General features: G+C 44.7%; 1 protein-coding gene across 4 annotated transcripts in view; it reads left to right on the plus strand.

The window, feature by feature from the left end:
• The window catches only part of NRP1 (neuropilin 1), a 147,657-nt gene that overhangs the window by 114,010 nt on the left and 8,121 nt on the right, over positions 1-25,526 (plus strand). The window contains exons 10-15 of one of the 4 annotated variants that reach the window (XM_070800772.1): positions 994-1,325; positions 6,600-6,744; positions 10,127-10,231; positions 15,400-15,459; positions 21,505-21,642; positions 25,058-25,332. In XM_070800772.1, the coding sequence (XP_070656873.1) occupies positions 994-1,325; positions 6,600-6,744; positions 10,127-10,231; positions 15,400-15,459; positions 21,505-21,642; positions 25,058-25,332 (1,055 nt within the window). The remainder of the gene's footprint in view (positions 1-993; positions 1,326-6,599; positions 6,745-10,126; positions 10,232-15,399; positions 15,460-21,504; positions 21,643-25,057; positions 25,333-25,526) is intronic. The other 3 variants (XM_070800774.1, XM_070800773.1, XM_070800775.1) reach the window with 3 other exon arrangements.

Below are 25,526 nucleotides of genomic sequence, written 5' to 3' on the forward strand. Positions count from 1 at the left end.
GCCCCCAGCTTCCAGCAACCACCAATCTACTTTCTGTCTTTATGGAGTTGACTCTTCCAGGCACCTCATTTCAGGAGAGTCATGCAATATCTGTCCTTTGGTTTATTTTCCTTAGCAATGCAAGATTCTTGAGCATGAGAATGACACTGCAAAAACAAAGTTATGAAAAATGACATGGGTGTTGTTGACTCAAAACTGGGGTTTGAGAGGGTAGTCTGGAGATCATTCAGCATGTCCGCCTGAGTCCTTAGATCCAGATGATACCAAAAGAAGGTCGCAAGGCATATGGAGGACACTTTTTTTTTTAAATGAAAATATGACAGGATTTGGTAGCAGAACAGGAATGGAAAATGGAAAATTAAGAAAGACAACTAGGCAGGAACTAGCTGATGGGTGATTCCACCCATTAAAGTGAAGAGTTGGATAAAGGGATTCAGTGTTGAGTGGAAAGGACTGTTCTTGTTTGGACTTGGGACATTTGAGGTGAGGATGGGATACTACAAAGTTCTGGTGCAGTTAGAAATGGGGGTGGGGAGACACTGGGCAGGGAGGGGGAAGATGGGCCCCCTCCTTAAGCATTCATTTCAAAGGCTCCCTGCAACACCCTGGGGGTGGGGGGACCCTCCTACCTCTTCAAGCTGCCTCAAGCACTTTCTTTCTTGAACTTTCTTTCTTTCTTTCTGTACTTGATCTAAGAATAACCTCCGATACCAAGGGGACAGTAAATACGTTGACTTTACACTTGGAAGAACTCAGAAAGGATGAAATGACTGTTCTTATTGAAGATTTTTTTAATTGGACTGTTGAGTGTAGGGTGGGCAGTGCAGAAAGAGGAGCGGGGGGGAGAGCTTTGGTTTCATATCGGATGGTCCAGGCACTTACAAATGTACATGAATGGGGACAGTCCATGTTTTTACTCAATAGGGTGGATTCTCTTTCTCAGCATGGAGACTTCAAATCATGTTACGTTTGTCTATTCCGTTCCCCGCCTAGATTATCCTTGCTCTGGAATGCTGGGCATGGTGTCGGGACTTATTTCCGACTCCCAGATTACAGCGTCCAATCAAGCGGACAGGAACTGGATGCCTGAAAACATCCGCCTGGTGACCAGCCGCTCGGGCTGGGCACTGCCCCCCGCCCCCCACCCGTACGTGAACGAGTGGCTGCAGGTGGACCTCGCTGAGGAGAAGATTGTGCGGGGAGTCATCATTCAGGGGGGCAAGCACCGGGAGAACAAGGTGTTTATGAGGAAATTCAAGATCGGGTACAGCAACAACGGCTCGGACTGGAAGATGATCATGGATGACAGCAAGCGCAAGGCCAAGGTGAGCCCTGGGCGGGGGCGGCGCCGGGAAGGGCTGGGGGGTTCCCTGGAGGCCTTGACTTGAATCAAGGACCCTGGCCTCTTCCTGCGGAAGCAAATCTCTCATTTCCTGAAAGCCGTGGGATCTGCGGGGGCGAGGGGTGGAGTCTGTAAAATGCCAGGGGAGACAGGAATGGGATGCAAAAAGCACGGCTGAGCATCTCATCGCTGGTCAACTTTCCTTCCTTCAGGAAACAGCAGGTGACTCAAGGCTCGGGGAGCGGGAGGCTATGAGAGTGGGGCCGGGGACATGGGCACCGGGCAACCCGGTAGGAACACGCACTCCCTCCGAAGATCCTCTGATTGTCTCTGGAGAGCACCGGCTGCCAGCCCCCTTCTACCACGAATTCCTTGTTACATGTATTTTTTAAATTTTTTGTTGAATGAAAGAGTCTTTCTTTTCTATACTGTTGTACAATTTTCTAAAGTTCCATAGAAGTGAAAGTAAAGTAGCTCAGTCGTGTCCGACTCTTGGCGACCCCATGGACTGTAGCCTACCAGGCTCCCCAGTCCGTGCAATTTTGCGGGCAAGAGTACTGGAGTGGGTTGCCATTTACTTCTCATGGGGATTTTCCCGACCCAGGGATTGAACCCGGATCTCTCGCATTGCAGGTAGGCGCGTCACCAAGTGCTATTGCCTTCTCCAAGCCACCAGGGAGGCCCATAATTGGGCTGAAATCCACATAACGGAAACATTCCCATCATAACCTTTTTTAAGTGTACCCGTTCAGTAGTGTTAAGTACATTCACATCGTTGTGCAAACCCATCTCTAAAACTTCTTGCAAAACTGAAACTCCTTCACCATTAAACAATAATTTTCCAGCCCCTGACAAACACCATTTCAACTTCTGTTTCTATTAATTTGACTACTCCAGGAGCCTCTGTTAGTGGAAGCATACAAAATGTAGCCTCTGTGATGGGCTTGTTTAACTTGACATGATATCCTCGAGGTTCAGCCAGTATTGTAGTGTGGATCAGAATTTCATTTCTGTTTAAAGCTGGATAATATTCTATCATGTATACAGGCCAAGTTGGGTATCTGTCCATCCACTGATGAACACTTTCTTTGCTTTTAACACTTGGCTATCATGAATAATGCTTGTCTATTTTTTATACATTGGAACCTTTTAAAGAGCAGCTGGTCTTTGATGATCTAGTGAAAAAAGATATATTCCAACCTTCCCCAGAACATGTGGTATAATTTTTCTTTTTTAACACAAGTATCCTATAGTGATGATGGTTTTCTGGGGCTCATGGTTACATGTCTTTGCATTTCTTGGGCACAGAACTCCAACCTGGAAAGGATACCCCAAGTATGCAGGGTGACCTGGAAAGGGATTCCAGATTAAATAAGAAAGTTATTTTCAGAAATCAGCTAAATTTCAGATTAACTGATTACAGATTGAAATAAGAGTCCTCAGAAATTCAGTTCTGTATGCAGAACTCTATGTGGGTATTGTATTCAGCTAATGGTATTTCTCACCACCAGCCCAGTTGGCTTTCTGTCCCAGCCTCTTCACCCCTGTTTGCTGAGGATGTACTCCTTCTGTGAAAAGATTTGGGGAATGGGAGAGAATGGGACTGTGGGATTATGACTTGATATAGTCACCCAGGCCAAAGGCTTTGCAGGCGGGAAGCAAAGCCGGGCCGCACAGCCAGCTCCCACTCTGCCCAGATGTGTGGGCCCCGCAGAGCCTGTCCCCACGTGCTGTGCTCTGCTCCAGTGGGCGGAGCACCGAGAGGGATGCTGCTGCTCAGAAATGTAAGAATTCCTCTCCCGTCTCACCCCTAGTTAACTTGTGGTTTCTAAAGCAGTTCCAGTGTTTTGTTTTTTTTTTTAATCCATGTGCAGCTACTTTCTTTGGTGTCCCTTTCATTTTCCTCTTTTATGTCTGCCCCTCTTGTTTTGGTGGAAGAAAAAGTAAAATAAACATTAGAAACTGGAGTTCCCCTAAGAGCCAGTCTTTTCGGAGGAGTCATGAGCCCTGTGGCTTTAGCACCAAGTGTGAATATGCTGCAAATCAACAAGTTGCCACGGTCGCATGGCAGTGTGTACTGTTGTGGCGTGTTCTTCAGCACGAGGTTCTAAAAGGGACGAAAACAGGTCACCATATGCTCTGGGTGGGATGCGCCCTGTGCTTACTGGCCTTTGTTATCCACTCACCTGAGGTCAAGTCTAAAGCTATCACTCCCTTGTAGGGCATCACGTATAGCTTTCACAAGAAGCCAACAGCACCCAGCTTTCAACTGTAACAAAAACACTCGGTTCAAGATTGGTTGAATGTGTCAGATCTTATTCCTAAAATATGATTTTACCCATCATTATCATGTTCCTATGTATTTAAGCCATGTTCTATGTGCCAGGTTACTCCTCTCTGACTCTTTGCAACCCTATGGACTAGCCCTCCAGGCTCCTCTGTCCATGGGCTTCTCCAAGCAAGAATACTGGAGTGGGTTGCCATGCCCTTCTCCAGGGGATCTTCCCAACCCAGGGATAAACCTGTGTCTCTTACATCTCCTGCATTGGTAGGCAAGTTCCCAGGTAGTGCCACCTGGGAAGCCCCTTATTTAAACCATAAAAGCTTCTAAATTGTTGGCAGGGCATCTAATAAGTGATTCCTAACATGTCCTTCCCCTGGAATAAAATCTTCAAGATGAAAAAGGAAACTGGTTAAATCATCCATTTAGGAGCAGTGTGTATTTGTAACTTTGCACAAAGATAGTTAAAATATACTATATTTGAACTTGCAAGTAAAGGTTACCTGTTCAGGATGCCAAGTATGTTTTATGTAATGGTAAAGTGAGCAGTCTGTTTTATGATATGAAACAGCACCTTGATAGATTTGGAATCCTTTATGCCCTCTCCTTATTTCCTATACCTAAATGGTACATGATGGACAAGGTACATCGGAGTCTTTGAATCAACTAGTCTTTCCAGGAGCAAATATATCTAAATACTCTAAGCCCTCTTCTTCTAAAGCATGATTAGTAAAAGGACAGAAAGACATGTTGTAAACAGTGTTATGTTGTAAACAATGTCATGTTAGCAAACTTAGCCCAGTTCCATGTGACCCTTCCTTGCTAATATTCTTCCCAGCTCATCACTGACGACCTTTGTAACGTATTTACAAGTAGGAGAAGAGGCTGGGATTCCGAAGGTATAAGTGCTTTTCTCCTAGGAATGTTGAAGCTATGTTAATGTAGATAGAACTTGCCTGTGTAGTAACTCTGTTTTCATTATAATTAGTGTCTTACTGACAACACTTAATTGAGCCTGACAATGATATCCGTCAGATTCTCAATTACTGGCAGCAACTGCAGTTCTATCAAAAAGGCAGGGCCCCCAGTAGTGAATTTACTCCTGAAAATGATAGAAGGAACTTTAATTGAGAAAATCAGATAGGTATGAGCCCTGTACTTCTGGATTCCTAGAGGATTTTCAGAGTTGGAAAAGGCCAATTAATTTACTTCTAGATGGCTCAGTGGTAAAGAATCAGCCTGCCAATGCAGGAGACACAAGGGATGTGGGTTCAATCTCTGGGTTGGGAAGATCCCCTGGAGGAGGGCATGGCAACCCACTCTAGTATTCTGGAGAATCCCATGGATAGAGTTGCCTGGTGGAGTACAGTCCATGGGTCGCAAAGAGTCGTATATGATTGAGTGACTGAACATACACAATAATAGAACCTACCTCTAGAGATTGTCTTGAGGATTACGTTGAGTTAATACATTTTAAGCCTGTAGAACAATGCCTTGCATCAGTAAGCATCACATGGTGCTCAGTATATAAAACGACAGTCCCAGTGACAAGGCAATTTGGTTTTTCTAATCCCTTCCCCTCTTCCCATTCTGGACAGAGTTAGGAAGGATACTGGGATAGGAGGATACAGAGAGGCTTATCCATTTCTTGAAAAAGAAAACAAGCCTAGCCATTGCTCCATTTTCTGATGATTCCACTCAATGGCTTCCCATCAGTGTAAAAAGGGGAGCAGAATAATCCAGCAGCAGCAGGGCAATAACGACTGGGCTCCTGAACATGCCACAGTGATGTCGAGTTAGGAATGCACTTCACTCACTGCAGGGCCACCAGGCATCTGAACATCGTTTAGCGAGCAGGACCCCTGTCACTTTCCTGAGATGAGAAGTTCTTTTATCTACAGATGTCTCCACTGGCGGGACTGCGTAAGTCAACAGCAGTTCCAGGGGATTGGAGTCACCCAGGTTCTTGGTAATGCAGCACTTGCACCATGTGAAATTTACTATCTCCTCCAGGAAAGGAATTTCTCGAGGTTCTTTTTTTTTAAATTTACTTACTTATTTACTTTTGGCTGTGCTTGTCTTCATTGCTGAACGGGCTTTATCTCTAGTTGCAGAGAGTGGGGACTCCTCTCTAGTTGCCATGCGTGCTGCGGGCTTCCCTGGTGGCTTAGACGGTAAAGTGTCTGCCTGCAGTGAGGGAGACCCAGGTTCGATCCCTGGGTCGGGAAGGTCTCCTGGAGGAGGAAATGGCAACCTACTCCAGTATCCTTGCCTGGAAAATTCCATGGACAGAGGAGCCTGGCAGGCTACACAGTCCATGGGTCAGTCGCAAAGAGTCCGACACAACTGAGCGACTTCACTTTCTCTTGTTGCGGAGCATGGGCTCTAGGGCATGTGGGCTCAGTGATGGCAGCAATAGTTGTAGCACAGGCTTCTTGGTTCCATAGCATGTGGGATCTTCCCAGACCAAGGATCGAACCTGTGTTCCCTGCGTTGGCAGGCGGATTCTTTACCACTGAGCTACCAGGGAAGCCCCCTTGCACTTCTTGAGGACGGAGTTTTAGCAAAACCAGGACCTGCTCATCCAAGAGAATGTAAGAAGAGTTGTTATTGGAAACACAGTCTCTATTATAAGAAGAGGCAGGCTCCTTTCCTGAGTTTTCTTCCTCCACCTCAAGGAAATGGTGAAACTGTCACTTCTTCCAGGCACATCAGCCTATCATTTAAAAATGTGTCTCATTAAATCCTTAGCTTCTGGTCTAGCCTCAGTGCGGCCTCCAGAGTTTCTGAGAAGGAACATCTGTCACTTCCTAGAGAAGGTTTAATTGTTTTTTTCCATTCTCATGTAGGAATGTCAGCCTTCTGTGAAGTGGTAGAATGAGGCTCATTTTTCTGCCCTGTTAGAGAGTCCTCAAGGAGAGACTCTTCTGCTGAAAGAAAGGTTTGTTATTACCTGCTGGTTCTCGTTCTTCACAGTCTTTTGAAGGCAACAACAACTACGATACACCTGAGCTGCGGACCTTTCCACCCCTTTCCACACGGTTCATCAGGATCTACCCCGAGAGAGCCACGCACGGCGGACTGGGGCTGCGAATGGAGCTGCTGGGCTGTGAGGTGGAAGGTAAGCCCGCTCTGCTTCCCTAGATGTTTTCTGTCCTTTTTCACGTGCTTATGGCCCTGACGGTGCTGCTGCAGATTGCCAGCTTTCCCCCAAATGATCCTGTGTCTCTTGTGCCTGCCTGTGCACAGGGCTCATCACCCAGTGAGCGGCACGAAGCAGTGCTTCTGCATCTTGCTTTTGTGGGGGTTGTTTGCATAACACTCCTCAGATTCTGGGTGGAGGGGTGTTCTCTGATCTGTTTTTAAAAAATGATGTGTTGTGAAATTCACATAACAAAATTCACCGTTGTAAACAAGTCCAGCATTTGTAGGTAGTCGTAGTTGACAGGTGCTTATGCAAGCAGCCTTTGTCTAGTTACAAAAGATTTCTATCGGTCCAAAATGAAAGCCCCTCTCCATCCCCATCATCCCTCAACCCCTGGCAACCATGGATTCCTTGACCTTCTTAGAGTTCTTCAGAGGCCTGTGTCTGGTCCAAGTTTCCATCTGCAACGCTGACTACCATCACATACTAGCAGGAAGCAGCATTTGACAGACCGAAACATTGAGACATTGTCTTGGATAAATTTCTCAGACTGCTGCAGAGAAACCAAACTTTATATCACATAATGTATGTAATGCACAATGGGGTCTGTTTAAAGATACGACTGCATAAACTTAGGTTATCATAGGGAGGTCAGGGACAAATTCAGTTCTCACATTGACCGCAGAACTGTACTTTCCTCTGTGTTTTTTTTAATCACATAATGAATGAGATGAATGTTTAAAAAAATCATATGATGGTTGCTTAGTGTACTATTTAATGCTTTTGTGCACTAGAATTCCCATCTGCCTTTGATTTGGGCATAAATGAGTAACCTTATACCAACATTTTCATCCCCATAAAGGTCTTCCTCTAGGTTACTGCAAAGAATGGCTATTGTTGGTACCCAGATGTTAATCCATTGAGCATATGCTCAAAGTTGTTTGGAAGGATGCTTTTTAAATATCACCTTCTTGGGATTTCTAAATTATTTGTGTTTCAAGCTACCCAAATATAATTACATTCCTGAGCACATTAAATATCATAAAACATTTCTTAGGCACTAAAGAATCTTAAGCTATAAATCACCATCCTAGTGAATAATTCATAGCTGCTTTCCTATGTGTTTATTTAAAAGCAGGCCATCATCTCCCATTCTTTATTGGGTAGCTGTTTCCATATCTGTGGCTATGTCCCAGGACCCCTGAGTTATCCCGTCACTGTCAACGCAGACCACGAATGACCATGTTCCAGGACATTGGCAAAGACGCCTGGAAAAAAGAGGGTTGGGGCAGACCCAGCCACCTGCAGACACATCGGTTCAGTGTGCTGAGCAGTGTGGTCACCTGGCAAAGGGCCTCTGCTGCTCTGATGCAGGACTTTAGCCTCGATTCTGGGAAGCAACACTGATTTAGGAGGTGGAATGAATGGATGGTTGAAAAGACCGGGCCTGGTGGCAGTTTGCCAGTGTCAACTCTGTGCTGAGGTCGCGATGGTGGTGAAGGGATTGACTACAGATGTTCACAGGCACTCAGCAAAGTGGGGAAGTCGCCCCAAGCCACATGAGGAACCCGCATCCAGGGAAAGAACTGTCCAAGCTTTTTAACACAGTTGGTGAAAGGGAGTGTTTTTCTTCTTCCTTAAAATGATTAACAGGCCCTTATTAAATATCAACTTTGTACCTTGTTCTACAGGAGATGCCTAAAGGGATAGGAAAAAAGGATGAGGTACAACCCAGCCATCTCTGGGACCTCTAGCTTATTTGGGGCTAGGACTTGTATTTAAGAAACAATTAGAGGACCACAGAAGATAAAATATTTTCAAGTAGTAAAACTGGGACAACAAAATGACTCGCTTTGGGGGTTTCCCTGGTGGTCCAGTGGTTAAGACTGCATTTCCACTGCAGGGGGCATGAGTTCAATCCTTGGTCAGAGAACTAAGATCCCATATGCTTATCCACTGCAAAAAAAAAAAAAGAAAATTTAATTTAAAAAAATTTAAAAAGACTCACATTTTACTTTTTTCAGTTTAATCCAGGGACTACCCTGGGCCACGTCCAATGTAAAACTCCTTCTTTATAAATACCACAAGGAATGTGGAAAAACCAGCAAGATGAATAGAGAGTTTAAAAGTGGCACAAAACCAACAGCAAAGGCAGCTTAGCAAAGGCAAGCGTCAAGGTTGCTGAAGAGGATGCTATTGATTCGCTGTTGGCAGTGAGCAGAACCCGGAATCTTGTGTGTACACAGTTTACAAAGTCCAGTTTGCAGCCTAAACAGTGTGGACATTACCTATATGTGTTGATTTCCTAGCAATTATTGGTATGTGTCCTGGGCAGTTGAGGATGTTGAAACTAGCTGTGTTTCTCCATTTGTTATAACTCTGCTCAGTCCTTCTCTACAATGAAAAACTGTGTCAAATTTTTATTGAGAAAGCAGCAGTTACCAGCACATTCCACCTGGCCAGAAGCTATTAGAGAACAGACCCCCGCCTCCCCCGCCGACTCCCAGCATCTTGTCTGGTTCTCAGACATCAAGAGAACTGTCCATTATCTCAAGTCTTGTAAAGTGAAATGTAATGCCGAAAACTGTAAAATATTAAACAGATTGCAAAAATGAGGAACAGGCTGGAAAAAAAAAATAGATGGAACTAAACGTAAAGAACTTCAAAAGAAGTCTTTGATTAATGCTGGCTACTTTTCAACTACAAACTCAGAGCTATGGGAATACCTGCCAGCAGCAGAATGTGGTCCCCCAGGAGTTAAGGTAACATGACCCCCGGGAGCTCCCAGACACCTGCTCTGGAGGGAGCGCTCATGAGCCCAGACACTTAGAGAGAAACGGAGTCACTGTGAAAAAAATAAATAAGAACAACATTGTACTAAAAGTGAATGCTGAGACTCCCTTTTGGGAAAAAAATTACAAGATAAACTGAGTAAATATCAAGAATATAAAAGAATTCATGACAATCGATTCCTCTAGCACCTTGAAAATGAAAGGAAAAACAGTTCAAGCAAAACCTCTATCATCAGAATTTTCAACTCCAGGGTCATGAATAAATAACGGGAGAATTCAGGAACTTTTCAGAAAAAGGATGTTTATGTAGATAACAGCGTGTGAAATGAGAAGGCAGCCACGTCTACCAAGGAGATAGGAATCAAATACCCAAACAGAGCAGTCCCCAGTGCCTTCTGCAAAATCCAAGTATCTTCCACTCCTGAAAGAGAGGCAGGCACACCACCCTGCTGGCCTTCCTATGGCAGATTAAAGTTTTCTGCAAAAGCATTAGCAGAGTCAACAACCAGGGGGCTGGAGAATACATTTCAGAGGTGTGAGAAAATAATCCTTGGATCTTGTTTCAGCACCTACAGCTGGGCCAACCACTCCCAATGGGAACCTGGTAGATGAATGTGATGACGACCAGGCCAACTGCCACAGCGGAACAGGTGATGACTTCCAGCTCACAGGTGCAGAAACCATCTTCATCCCATTGCTGTGGCATCTCAGTTCATGTTGTAGTTGGGGCCCGCTCATTAACGCCTCTGTGTGTGTGTGTGTGTGTGTGTGTGTGTGTGTGTGTGTGTGAAAATCCTCATGGCACTAGGCATCAGGGTGGAGGGAACTTTGCCAGAACACATGCATCTTCATCTCCTCATGTCATCGCGTAAACAAATTGTTCTTCCAAGTCACAGCCATCCGAAACAGTGATTTGAGCCATTTCAGAGTAAAGGGCTGGGATTGTCTTCATTGAATGAATAAGAATTTCTCCATGGCTAAATGTATCTGAGGTTGGGCTTCCCTGGTGGCTCAATGGTAAAGAATCTATGTGCCAATGCAGGAGACCTGGGTTCAATCCCTGGGTCAGGAAGATCCCCTGGAGGAGGGCATGGCAACCCACTCCAGTGTTCTTGCCTGGGAAATCTCATGGACAGGGAGCCTGGCAGGCTGTAGTCCATGGGGTTGCAAAAGAGTCGGACACAACTTAGCGAATGCTGCTGCTGCTGCTAAGTCGCTTCAGTCATGTCCGACTCTGTGCGACCCCAGAGACGGCAGCCCAGCAGGCTCCCCAGTCCCTGGGATTCTCCAGGCAAGAACACTGGAGTGGGTTGCCATTTCCTTCTTCAATGCATGAAAGTGAAAAGTGAAAGTGAAGTTGCTCAGTCGTGTCCGACTCTTTGCAACCCCATGGACTGCAGCCTACCAGGCTCCTCCGTCCATGGGATTTTCCAGGCAAGAGTACTGGAGTGGGGTGCCACTGCCTTCTCCACAACTTAGTGACTAAACAATAACAAACAACAATATGTAACATAAATTGATTCTCATCTTCAACCCTCACCCCCAACCCCAACCGTAACACATGCTCCACACACTTGAGAACGTTTATTTTCAAACAGGAATCAAAATGTTTGAGTGGCTCCTTCAACTAACTGATGAAATTAGACTTATATTTGAACTGCAGCTTTTAAGTTAGAATTTTGTGAATCATTTTACATTAAAATGTAGAAAGCCAGAATCCGTTGCTGTTTCACATCACCACTAACAGATGTAGCAGGGATGGCGCGTACCGTGTGCCTCACCGACTCGTTTAGAGGATGACTCCATAATAGTCTGAAATCCTAAGAGCTAGAAAGTGACCTTCACTTCCACTTGGACTGGCAGAGGAAACATTAAGCACATGGGGAAGTCGGACTCCACCATTCGGAAACTGGCCAAAGTCCTAGAATTTTCACCCTGTTACCAAAGGTGGTATGAGACCTGTATTGCCACCCAGTTTCTTACAGCATGTGACTCTCATTTTACATTAAACAGCAGCCCTTGGGTGCCGTCTGTGTCTTTACCCAGAAGGGACTCTAGAGAGCCCGTGTAATTCATTTCCATGGGCGAAACTGAAGGTGTTCCCATGTAACTTCATAATAGTGCCATGTTAGTGGCTAATGCATTAATGTAAAATCTGGAGGGGACCCCCATTTCCAATTACTTCAGAACCTCTCCTCTGAAAGAGCAAGATTGCTCTGCTACTCTGAGATGGAATAAAGGTAAAATCTAGCTGAGAAGTTTAGTACCATGAACTGAGTTTCCATTTAAATCCCTCCTCCTAAGGCTCTCTCCCTCCAAATTTCCAGAATAATCACTTACAGTCAAATGGCCAATAAATATTACATGGCTATGGGCTTTTGAAAATAAATCTTGTATTTCAGTAGCCACAAGCCACAAAAAATAATCTAATTAAGACAGAGGCCTTTTCTTTGTAAGATGTCAAGCTCCAGCTGAAAACCTTACAGCTAATACGAAAAACAAGAGTACTAGCCTGTGAAGCAGGCCCTGCAGAACCTTCCCAAGGTCGCCTATAAACACTCTCTGCAAACCTTAGGCTTTTTGCAAACCTAGTCACACATCCCATCTGTAGTGAAATCCTCATAAAAAGGAATGGATACAGTCATCAGAGACTCTTCTGTTCAATTACCCTCTGGAGAAGAGGTTCTTTCCTTTATAAACCCTAAAGTGGTCAGTTAATATTGATTAGAGTCAAAGCCTCAGATTTACTCCTCGCGTCAGAACAACCAACCTTCTCATTTTTGCATTGCTTCATGACTGAATCAATTGAAACCTAAGCCTTTGAATGAAATAGGGCAAGTCTGTTAGCCTCGAGCAAATTGTGAATGGCACAAAGTTGCAAACCGCAGAAAATAGGTCATTTCCAGTGGAAACACTGACAATCCTTTAAAATACAAGGTGATCATTTATTTACAGTGTTTAAACTCATTTGTTGGATACAATCATTTATTTAGATAGGAAAAAAAGGGGCATTCTCGTTTTTTTTACGTATTATCCTGGCCCCCCCAAAATGTCATTTTCTCAGGCCAGCACATTTGTCTTAATAATTTGATCAATAGGTGCATATAATAAGAACTTCTAGGGGTACTGATAAAGTTAACTTCATTCCACCATTAAAAAGAGGTGATTCTTTAACCAATAAGAACCTACTGTACAACACAGGGAACTCTGCTCAATATTATGTGACAACCTAAATGGGAAAAGAATTTGGAAAAGGATACAGGTACATTTAAAACTCAGTCACTTTGCTGTCCATATGAAATTATTGCAGCTTTGGTAATCAACTACACTCCAATATAAAGGAAAAAGTTAAAAAAAAAGAAAAGGTGATCTTAGAAGGCCTTCTCATGCTTCATGTTCGTTTATTGCATCATGGCCAATTTGTCCTTTTTTAAAAGCTTAATTTCCTCTATGAAGCTCTGTGTTAGTCTTTTCTGAAGAAGGGTGTGCTGACAGGTGCCAGTGATTGCCGGCAGCCTGGCCCTCCCCCACCCCTGCATCTTTCCCCAGGTAGCATCTTGCCTCCCGGACTCACACGCAAGTCCGTACCCTCCTTGCTGTTTTGGTCACCACTGCAAACTTGGAATGCTTAGTGCCTTGAAACCAAACCAAAAATATTCTTTCTTTCACCCTGATGGGTGGAAGCCTAGAAATTGGGATCAGTGTTCTCTTAAGGTTTGGGTCCTAAACACAGATGGTGTCACTTTAATGTCTTCTCCCAGGGGTGACCGATTTGGACATAGTGGGAGATAAGTATTGTAGCCAAATGCTCATTACCTCTAAACAACACTGCATTCCAGGTGAACTGCACCAAACACATGGAAATAAAGAGAGATTTTGCTCTCCTTTGCTTGCTTGCCAAGGTGAAAATTCACCCTTGAAGTTCCTCATTTGCAAATGCCTTTGAAGTCATTAGATAATACAATTGGCTTCAAAGGCACCAGGAGGCCAGATTTCACATTGGATCTGTGTCTACCCGGCAGCAGAATTTGGCTCCCAACCTCTCACAAAATTGACAGTGCGTATCGGTTTTAAAAAGTGAGTTTTCACCTTGAGTCTTTCTCCTGTAAGGCCACTGGGAACGGAATGCTAATGCATTCTGGCCTCCCTCCAGTTCTGCCATTACAGATTCACCTTCTTAACCCATAATATATATAATTCCCTTTCCTAGTGCCTGCCTCGTTGAGGGCACATGCATGTGTGACCACTCATCCAGCGTATTTACTGAGCAAGCGGGGGTAACACGACTTGGTGCCGCAGTGGATGAGCTCAGAAATCTTCAGGCCACTCCAGGAGCTCAGTTTTATGGCTCTCTGATTCATGAGCTGGGTGATTTCTGACCCGTGGGAGCTGTAGGTTAGGACTAGGGCTCAGCCAGAATAGGAATGATCATAGTCTCTTTATTGAATGATAGCATTGAAAGGTGTACAGTGGCACCTCATAACCACCTCCAAACGTTCCAGGATCAGCATGGGCCCACCCATGTCCTTACCCTGAGTCTGCCCAGGACTTTATCTCTTGGGAAAGCAAATAGATGATCCCCAACCATTATCTGCAAGGCAGATGCACATAAGGGGAAATGGCTTTCTCAAGTACCTACGTAGTAAACAATAAGCCAGTTTTTCAAGAAGCATTCAAGTGATGCTTGTGGTTTGGGCAAGTTGAGGAACAGGGCTTTAAAACAGAAATCTCAGGCTTCCCTGGTTGTCCAGTGGTTAGGACTCTGCCATTCTTCCACCGCAGGGGGTGTGGGTTCCATCCCTGGTTGGTGAAGATCCTGTAAGCTGCCTGCTGCTGCTGTCGCTAAGTCACGTCAGTGGTGTCCGACTCTTTGCGACCCTATGGACTGTAGCCCACCAGACTCCACTGTCCATGGGGATTCTCCAGGCAAGAATACTGGAGTGGGCAGCCATACCCTCCTCCAGGGGATCTTCCCAACCCAGGGATTGAACCCGTGTCTCTTGCCTGCATCTCCTGCATCGGCAAGCGGGTTCTTTACCACTAGCACCGCCTGGGAAGCAAAATAAATAAATAAAAGAGAAGTCTCAGGATAAAGGGCAGAAAACGGCTGAGCTAAGATACTTAAGCTGGGATGGTAGATCTAAGTTTCCACGACGTCCTTGGACCAAGTATCCCAAGTCAACCCAGACTGATTAAAGTTCACAGTGTTCAGGGTGTTGTTTGTGCAGTCTTCCAGCTCCTCGGGACTGTGAAGAAATGTGTCCCCCCTCTTCCACTTTCCCTGCAGCTTGTCCAAGCTACATACTGGGCGGAATATTTGTCCTTGGGAAAAATAAACAACCACAGCAGCAAAAGAAAGGAGGAATTACAGCTATCCACTTTAAACCTTCAGTTTTTAAAATAGATGGCGGGGACCAGCCTTGCAACACCCTCCCCTCCAAAAGGCACACATCTGAAAGCTTGGGAAACTATTTGAACTTGGAGGTCTAGGTCAAGTTTAATACTCAAGTCACTAAGAACCTTGGGAGGCCTTTGCTTTACATTGTTGCCATTGTGAGCATCGTAGATTAGTCTGGGCGTCAAGGAATGCCCTTGGAAGGAAGTCTGGAATTATCCATACTATCTAGATGCTTTATGAATAAATAGGTGAAAAATAGTGGTTTCTTTGAACTTGGTGTGGTGGTGAGCAAAATTTGAGACAGTTACTCTAGCTGGAATTAAAAGAAGAGTTATTTAAGGAAACGGCTAGCCTTTAACAGACGTATGTAAGAGCGTTTTCTGCTGTGTATTACTTATTCTGCTTTTTCTCATTTCGTATGTTACTCTTTCTGTGTTTCAGGTGGTACCACTGTGCTCACCACAGAGAAGCCAACCGTGATAGACAGCACTATACAATCAGGTATCAAATACCAAAGAGAAAATTGATTCACATATGTGTGTCTTCTTCCCCAAAATAGCGCATCGCTACGCTTCTCGGTTTCCATTTCCCATCAAGTCGTAGCAGAGATGCCACCAGCATCTGGTCCCCAAGCAGGAGCCATAAACACTGCTTCCCTTTCATCCACATGTATATGCAGCAGGGAGCGAGATTTCCTCCCCCATCAGTCATTGCCAAATGGTGACAATCCCCACTCTCAACGGAAGGAACCAGGGAACATACTTTGTTTAAACGCAGCACATCTAGGACACGGACTGTGTTTGCAAACTCGGGAGAAGGAAATCTCCCAGGCAGCAGCCTGACTATTTATTTTCATCGCCGCTCTGCAGATCGGAGACAGGCGAAGTTTGTCAGTTTTGCCAGCCACGGAGTTGGCAGTTTTACAGCCACGTTTCCAGTGGGTGCACCACTAGATGGTGTGCAGGGAACCAGGGCTGGAGAGGTGAGCCCTGAGGCGGACTGCCTCTACATCCTTTTTTATTAACACGTGATTGACCAGGGGGGTTTTGCAAAAACTTAGTCGGGTGATTATTATGTAGGTGAATATTGAAACGTCTCCAGTTGATAACATTCAGGTAACAGAAGACGTGGGCTTCCCCAGTGGCTCAACAGTAGAGAATCTGCCTGCAACGCAGAAGATGTGGGTTTGATCCGTGGGTTAGGAAGATCCCTTGGAGAAGAAAATGGCAACCCACTCCAGTTTTTTGCCTGGAGAATCCCATGGACAGGGGAGCCTGGTGGGCTATAGTCCAGGGGATCAAAAAGAGTCGGACACAATTGAGCAATGAACTACAACAAAAGACATATTAATATGTCTCTGGTCAGTAAGTTGTTCATAAGGTCCTTTGATGACTTTCAGAGCTTTGCTGTTGATCAGGGCCCAGCCACAGGGAAATGGTGGCGTCCCCCTCACTCTCTGTATTTCGATAGTATTTTAAAAAAATCTTCCCCACAGACACACATGAGGGGAAACAGTGCGTATAAGCAATCAGAGGTTTTACATACTTTAAAAGTTAACCATTAGAGAGAGGTGAACAGGTCAGCTCACCAGCTTCTCCCATTTCCTCTATTGAAGCCTGCTCAGCCTTGGCCTCCACGGTCACTTATTAACCGGGCATGTGGTGTACATCAATGTTTCCTCAACAGCAGACCCTCCTCAGCCAGCAGAAAATCAGAAAGGGACTGTTCTAATTAGCATGCTTCCTCAAAGGGTGCTGTCACTCTTGACCTGATTAAACTGCAAAACAAACCTCCCTTCAGTTGAACTTAACCCCAGTTTTCCCCATGGTTGGCTCTGGGTGACAGACTCCCTGCTACCACTGAGCTCATTGTTGTTGAGTCGCTAAGTCATGTCCGACTCTTTTTGACCCCATGGACTGTAACCCACCAGGCCCCTTTGATCATGGAATTTCCCAGGCAAGAATACTGGGTTGCCATTTCCTTCTCCAGGGGATCTTCCAAACCCAGGGATCAAACCCAAGTCTCCTGCAGTGGCAGGAGGGTCCTTTACCACTGAGCCATTGGGGAAGCCCACCACTCAGCTAAGACACCCCCAAACACCGAAGATGAAACTGAAGAACAGTGTTCAGCTAAATCTTCACAGGGCAGGAGTCCCCTCATACCTCTTCAGGTTATAAATATGGCCTTGGGGGATTGGCTAGCTGCCTTTTGCTCACTTCCCATTTTCCCTGATAAGAAATTTCTTCCTTTTTCCCACTCAGCCCCGTCTGGGTGGTTTTCTGTGGGGTAACTTCCTGTAAGCTCTTTATGACTGTCACAGGGAATGGGCTGAGGTGAACAAGTGAAGTTCTAATAATGTAACAAACATTTTAACTGTTGCTCTAGTTTTTCCTCTTGCCAGAGAGTTAATTACAACCACTAGGAAGCTGCCATCAACAGATCTCATCTCTCTGCTTGCCTGTCAAAAGAGCTAGGGGTCATCAAAACACAACAACCCAAAATGAGATGACTCCCCCTCCATGTTGGAGGCCTGTGTTATCAAAGCAGGAATGGCTTTGTGAACTTTTAATTTACGGCTCAAAGCCCTTGGCATGATGGCTTCAGAGAGGAGCTCCAGAGCAAACAGTCGTCTCACAGCGTCTACTGTGATCATAGGGTGAATATACAAATCATGAACCAGTAAGAAGTCAACAGGCCAAGAAGATGGTGGACTAGTGTCCCAAAGAACCATGTTACCTGAGTTAGAACTAAGACTTCATTCATACTAAAAAGGGAGAGGGTACAGCTGATTGTTGCGAACTTCTTGGTCCTGGAATCCTTTCTTCTTGCAGCTGTCCATGTAGATCCGGTCACAATGTTCCTATAAACCCCCAGGAAGACAATTCATTATTTTCTGTTCTGCAACTTCTTGTCTGTGCATGAACAGAAAGGTGTTGTACCTTTAAAGGTCAGAGCCTTGAGATGGGCTCTCCTGTATATTTCAGGCTGTAGGCAACATTCTTTTACAAAAGGTGCAGAGCCAGCATGGCTACGCTCAGGCAACAGAGCACAGAGTTAGAGCTAAAGTAATATATCCAATATGGAGTCGGGTTTGTTCTCTGTTACAGAACCACAGACCTTACTGATAGGGATGGTCTAGTCTACAGTCAGCCCAGAGTCCTTTACAAGTCGCCTTGGTTTCCTGTTTTTCCATTGTCTGAGTCATGGATCTTGTTCTCTTCATTTGTATATAGTGAACTGTCTGTGTTTCTTTGAGGAGTTCTGTTCATTGTCACCTCCTGGGTAAGCTAATGCTTAGAACCTGAGCATGCGTGGAGTCAGAAAGCAGGTCTTACTCTGAGGTTTCCCCTGCTCGTCGTCAGACCCATCTAGTGATACCTGGATCCCCACTGTCCTGCAGGCACCTTGACAAATAGCAGCATATCAGACCTTAAACTTTCATCATCATCTGATTTTGCTGAAGCCACTAGAGATTCAAGCAGTCTGAAGATTTCATGCTGAAGATTCTTCTTAATGTAATATGTTCAGTGGGCATATAATTTGCATATGCTATCTGGGTTGTCATCAGATGCATAAAAGCCTGTTAATGCTCTGCCAGCCCTGCATTTTAAATCCATCTTCCCCTTGGCAGAAGGCTCTTACCCTCCAAGGATCCCCAAACATTCTCTAAATCAGTTCAGAGTATGCTCATGACCCATGGTTACATGGACCCAGGCACCTCCGCTTATTTCCAGCCTATGAGTAAGCGAGCTCACATACCCAATAGAAGTTCTGAAGACCAGATTTGAAAATTAAATCCTTGTGCATATATGGTGCTAATGATGTAACTCTGGGCAAGCTAGGTCCCCCAGGCACAGCTGGTGCTGGCTCACAGCGGCTATAAATTTGTTTTAAGTTCAGAATATTGTTTCCTGCTATTTTTAAGAGTCAAGAAGGGATTTAGCCAGATTATTCCCAATGAATTTAATGAGAATTGTGCAGCCATGGGGCCTGGGTAATATTTTGAAGATTGAAAGGTCAAATGGACATTGTCCTGTATACTAATTTCATTTGTCCATTTGCTTTTTTCTCTTTCTCTGCCCTTTTCTCCTCTGCTTCTGTCCTTCTCTCTTTCTCTTTCCATTTCTAGAAATGTCTGTGTGTATTTTTGTGAGTTTAATAGCCTTTCTAGCCAGACTTGAATCTTCAACATTGAGCTGTTCTGTCTCCATGCCCATGCCCCACAAAAGGTACTGATTAAAAAAAAAAAAATTCTAATCTAACAAGATTGCCATAAATTATATATGATTGAGCCAAACAGATAAGAGTAGTAAAATATGAAAAGTTTGAGTAGTCACTGTGTAAAATTCATAGATTGGAAAGAACAGTGAAAGATAAAGGTTGACTTCCATTCACTGGAACAGGAGATGTCAAAATTAGTCTTTGAGGCAAAGTCGCCCTTTGTCTTGGCCACAAAAATACCCAAGTTCATTTATTTTATGACACTGCCAGAATAGTAATAGCCAAATTATGGATGGTGTGGTTTCCTGTAAATTATACAATAAATTTAAAGTATTAACAAGGCAAATATTACCAGAAATGTGTATGCTGTAATGACTGACTGCCCTCCTCTCTGTGTAGGTCTTATAAATGACATTTAAGGAGAAAACCTAAAACCACACACATATTAATATTTTTCAGTATTAACAGTTTCTAACACAAGATTACACAACAGCACATTCCAGGGCCGTGGGTGTTGACATCCAAGGTTATTCAACTACTCCTTCATTGTTCGGCTGACTACATCTGCAAAATTCAGTCATGCTGTACAGAAGAGCAGATTTGGGAGAGGGTTTCTCATGCTTTAAGAAGCCCTGTTTCATGGTTATGATGGACTAGGCATAAAATATGTATCTCCCGTGACACTACCGCTGTGAAATATAGCCCTTTGCATAAACTGAAAGTGCTCGTGTTATACACATACAAGTTATCACATGACTTACTAGGCTTTCTTACCCCAGCTGGCCCTGGTGAATCCTTTGGCAGGTCACACTGTCATTGGAAGGGAGAATCCATCTTGCTCAGTTTTGAGGATGCGTATGGCGCCTTCCTTCCAAAATTTCACATTAGCATTTGAAAGGAGTTCCTTGGAAGCTAAAAATGCAAAGTAACTCATTCTTATCTATTCAGTAAATCTTTCCCTTACCGCGCCTCCTGCCTGCCATTGTTGAAGTGGGGGAGGGGCAGTGGAGCCCAGACTCAGAAGAATGCAAGATATTTGTGTTAAACACTTAGACAAAGTTACAGGAAAGACCACAATGAGCTAGGCTCGCAGCCTGACCCTAATACAGCGTAGAATATCATACTTCCCTTTCGCTACAGAGAGATTGGTTTAGACTTATTTTTTAGATCAGCGGGCAAGCTGCCGGGGCACCTTCCTTCTCATCTCAATGCTGCCATCTTGTGGACGCCTGAACTCAATGAGACGCAATGACCCTCATTAGAGAAAACAGCCCCTATTGTGTGTTTAATTTTATATTCAGGAGAGGAGTGGGACTGGCAGAAGGAAAAGAATTTTATCTTTAGGATTATTTTTATTGTTAGCTCCAGTTTAACAAAAATAATTCCAAATATCAAGGGCTTCATTTTCCCCATCCTTAAAAAGTTAACCAAATTCCCCCAGCAAAAAGGTTGAGTAAAAACTAAGGCTATACAAGTTAGAAAAAAAAACACCCATAGTCAAATAGCACTTTGTAGCACACACAAAACAAATCATTCTTGAGAATCCCTTCACGCTTTCTTTTTAGAACCCAAAGGAAGCGTTTTGAACATTAAAAAAATATACAAGTGGGTACCTATTCAAATATGCTTTGGCTTTGCTTGACCTTATATTGCGGATTTAAGTGGGGCAAACAATTTATATGCAAATCTGAAAATTCACTAAAGAAGCAAAGATTTCCCACTTAAAATTAATTGACCTGATATAAAGCACAGAAGTTAAAAAAAAAAAATCTTATGAAATGCTTCAGAGATGTGCCAGTAAAAACCTGGAGCATAAGCTGGTGTGTTGAGAATACAGATAACCTCCAGGGTGAGATATTCAGGCAACTCACGTTTCTAGACTTTGGAGGTTCATGGGTCAGTCTCTAATTAAGATTCTTTTCATTGGTGGATATCAATTTATATGACTATCCTCAAGAGCGGAGTATCTTTTATATTAAATGTTGTGGAAATAAAATGCTACAGATGTAATAATACATGCTTTGGAAAGTAACCTTCCTGGAAATTTTATGTACCAAGTTGACAGGCAGTCCATAATCTTTTTTTGAGCTGGATCCAAAAAAAAAAAAAAGTTACTAAATGTGATGTTGCAAGCATGTGCATCTCTCCATGCATCTTTTGCGTTCCTTGGCAATCCTGGGTGTTGTGGCTTTCCTAGGATTTTCAGATAGATACTAACTTATATAAATCGTGTTTTCCATGAAGGAATTAAGGACCTCTCTGACCTAAATGATCAAATGTGTGTTTCTCTACTTGTCTCTGTTTCTTCCTTTCCACCTACTGAAGAGTTTCCAACATATGGTTTTAACTGTGAGTTTGGCTGGGGTTCTCACAAGACATTCTGTCACTGGGAACATGACAATCACGTGCAGCTCAAATGGAGTGTGTTGACCAGCAAGACGGGACCGATTCAGGATCACACAGGTAATGGAGGGTTCACTGTGGCCTCATTTCTTTAGATTTGAGAGGGTGTTACTGAGGAGGGTTGCTGGGGTCTGTGAGTTTAGAAAATACTACAGTCATTCACTTGTGCTTTTATTTTCTGGAATTAAAAAGATGCCCTTCCTAGTAGAGATTCTCTTAGGCCACTTACTGGAGAATGCAAAATAAACTTAGCAACAGATTGACCCCTGTGAAAAGTAATAAACTGGGCAGATCAGTGTGTGTGAATTAGGACCTGTTTTCTACTCTTTCTGAAGGTTTTTCATGGGACATGTCAAACATAGACAAAAGGAGAAAAGAAATGGTAAAATGAACCCTCTCTATACATAACCCAACTTCAACACTCATCAGGTCCTAGGAATCTCATTTTACCTCTAGCATCCTGACTCTGAGTGATTTGGAAGCAAGTCTAGACATAGATAGTGTCATTTCATTTATTGCCTAATGCCTACTCTCTTGACCCTTGGAGTGGAAGTGGATTGGGGTCAGGGGTTGAAATCTTGTTCTTTTGAGGAAGATAGTAATCTAGCTCATTCTCTCTGAGCAAGTAGAAACCTCGCCACACCCCAGTTTACAGCCCACCCCACGTCCTGTCTTACTTTCCTTCTAAGATTAATTAGGGTTAGGGTGCACAGGGAGCTGTCAGCCCCTCTAGGAACTCTTACCCATTGCCATCTTCTTTTCCTCCTAGTCATTACTCAGCTTGAGAGATGGACTAAAAAACCATCATTGTCCTGTAAAAAAAACACACATGCATATACTCACACACACACACACAGAAAACACCCAACCCACAACCTTCCAGCCCATTCAGTGATACCGACAACACTGCTTGTTCAAGTCATGGTTCCCAGAGAGACCCCAGAGGGGCATTTGCTGAGCTGAGACATCTCATTAAGCCAAGGTCCCCCTTGATGAGTGGGCCAGGGGGCTGATGGACGGCCAAAGGCTCCTTCATGCTTTTCCCACTTGGTTGTTCACTCTGCCCCCAGTGAATACAACCATTAAGTAGGTTGAATAGGCCTCTTTCCATCACGGCTACCTCCTTTCCTAATAAGACTGACAAGGAAATTGGATAAAATTGAACTCCTTCAATTCTGAGACACTTTCAATTGAATCTTAAGACAAGCAGTTTTAGAAAACTTAAAATACTTTGACTGTAAATGGCACTGTACGTAGAAATGGCACCAAATTAACCAAATGCAATTAGCTGAAATGAAGGCAGTAATGGTGGAAAAATTGATGCAAAGTGAAGCAAAAAGGCTCAGTAGGATCTGACATTCAAAGGAGGTTAAAAGCTACGTTAGCCAGAGACAAAAGCTAAAAGGCTTACAGAAGTACAGTGCTAATTGAGAAAACGGAGAGAGAGTTCCTGACCTAGAATTGCGATAAAACCCCGAAAGGAAAAATATCAGCGCTTTATGTGTTGGAGTGTCAGAAAAGGCAGGCGTGTCTTAGATGAACGGCTGAGAAGTGCGATTCCTTCAGAAGCATTTTTCTCTTTTGTCCTCCTGGGAGCCCTCCAGATCCACCCAGACCAGAAAGAGCCCGCAGCACTAAACTTGCAATCATTTGCTGAGCGAGCTGGGTGAGCCCGGCATCTGAAAGGCAGGGACTTGTTAACATGAAAAAGTCTGGATGAAAAGAGCCCCACACACAAGACACAAGCACACAGCCCGCCACAGCTCATGTGCGGTGCTTTGCAAATCAGACGTGGAGGCTTCTGAAAATGAACAGTGTCTAGGTACAATAGTCTGTGGCCTGATTTTGAATTTATCAAAGGGATCTCGATTGGTTTTCTGCATTTGACCTCTAACAATGGAGCGGTGTCACTTCTTACAGAGGATTCCCCAAACCCGTGGCAGATGCTGGGAGGGGCGCGGGAGATGTAGGTATAAAGGAGGGAGTCCGAGCCTGGGGGCATTCACAGTCTGGTTCTGGGTGAGAAACAGCTCACCCATGCCGTGGGATGAAAGTGTCCAGTGGCAGGGGGAGTGGGGGTGGCAGAAGACAGCACAGAAGGGAGCCAAGATGCAGGCCTGGCTCAGGGACCAGCTCAGCTAAGCATCTTCAACCTCATTCTTCTCTACACGATGGGGGCAAGGCGGCAGAGGCAAGGTGAGGGAAGGTCTTACCGGCCTGTCTGGGTGGGCTGAGAGAGGTGGCACCATCACACAGACAGGTGACCATCATTAGGTAAATCAGTGGGAGAAAACAGACCCCAGGAGTGACCGAGTCTACACGGTCCAGGAGAGACGGAGATCACACACATTCTGCCGGGGCTGTGGCTTCTACTTCCCACCCTCCTTTCATTATCCCACCCAACAGTTTTATTAAGAGTGCTGAGGAGCCTCTCAGACAAGCAGCCAGGTGAGGGAGGAAGATGGTGGTCGAGGACACATCCACTCTACCTGGATGCTGCTAACGCAGGACGCACCCACACATGCAGTGCAAGAGCATCTCCCAAACATGCCAGCCCCTGGGGCAGCACACAGAACACCCCATTGCCCACGGAAGCTCGCCATCAGATCCACGCTTTCATCAGGTGCGGCGTTCGAGTAGCATTTCTATTTGCAGAGCAAACAGTGAAACATGAGTTGTGTGTTTAGACCAGGTGGTAGCGGGAGGCAGTGCTCCCACCGGGGGTCATTAACAGCAGAGCCGGGAGTTAGTCCTCCAAGCTCAGCAAGCATCTCCGTTGCCGAAATGGCACATTCTAATAAGCCTCAGAAGAGCAGCCTCTCTTCTCCTGGAACCAGAAGCCCACATCAAACAAGAGCAGGACTCACAGTTGAATTTCAAGCTCTCAGGTGTATTTAAGGAACTTATTAATATAAGCCATTAAAATAAACTAGGGGAAAAGAATTGGAATTTGAAGTGGGGGTGGGGGGAAATTGCCAGATTATATGGACAGACAGCAGCTTCATTGTTATCAGGCACTTACAGTAACCAAAGCAACATCCACCAGAAGTCTTCCTGCTCCAATGGTAAATAAATAAGAATACATCTAAATATTTACATTTACTCTGTGTTCACACACGTGCTGCTCGAGTGTTAGAACTGCATGGAAATAGGTCTTCCAGCGCATCCGATCTGCTTGCAATGGTGTAGAGACCAACGCAAGTCATAGCCCATGTCCATGTGACCGTGCATTCTAGATAAGTGGTATCCGACTATTGAGATTTACAGTCTCCATCACAAACGTCCTTTCATGGATGCCAAGAGCCTTTCAACGCCAGTGAGGTTACCTACCGTTACCCACTTCACCACCACCACCACTGCACAAGTGGGTTCTGGTGGTCTGGCCAGGAGAGAAGGTTTGAGAGCAGAACTTGATGGAAAAGAGACAGAGGTGCATCCGTCTGGCCATTCCCCCTAACACAGCTTTTTGTCACAGCAGGAGATGGCAACTTCATCTACTCCCAGGCTGATGAAAACCAAAAGGGCAAAGTCGCTCGCCTGGTGAGCCCCGTGGTTTATTCCCAGAACGCTGCCCACTGCATGACCTTCTGGTACCACATGTCTGGTTCGCACGTGGGCACACTGAGGGTCAAGCTGCGCTACCAGAAGCCAGAGGAGTACGACCAGCTGGTCTGGATGGCCATCGGACACCAAGGGGACCACTGGAAAGAAGGGCGTGTCCTGCTCCACAAATCTCTGAAGCTTTACCAGGTGAGCCCCCTTCCCCAGGTCGGGGCAGGCAGCTGGGATGCTGTTTGAAAGCTATGCAAATGAGATGCGGGAATCATTCCAAAAATTATTTCAGATTTGTCCTCAACCTGATACCGATGCACTGATGATCATCTAGGTAGCGTTATTTCATAGTCTCCTAGTTTACAGGCAGAGGACTGATTGCTAAAAAAGAA

This window comes from Bos indicus, chromosome 13, assembly GCF_029378745.1.
Source record: "Bos indicus isolate NIAB-ARS_2022 breed Sahiwal x Tharparkar chromosome 13, NIAB-ARS_B.indTharparkar_mat_pri_1.0, whole genome shotgun sequence".
NCBI lineage: Eukaryota > Metazoa > Chordata > Mammalia > Artiodactyla > Bovidae > Bos > Bos indicus.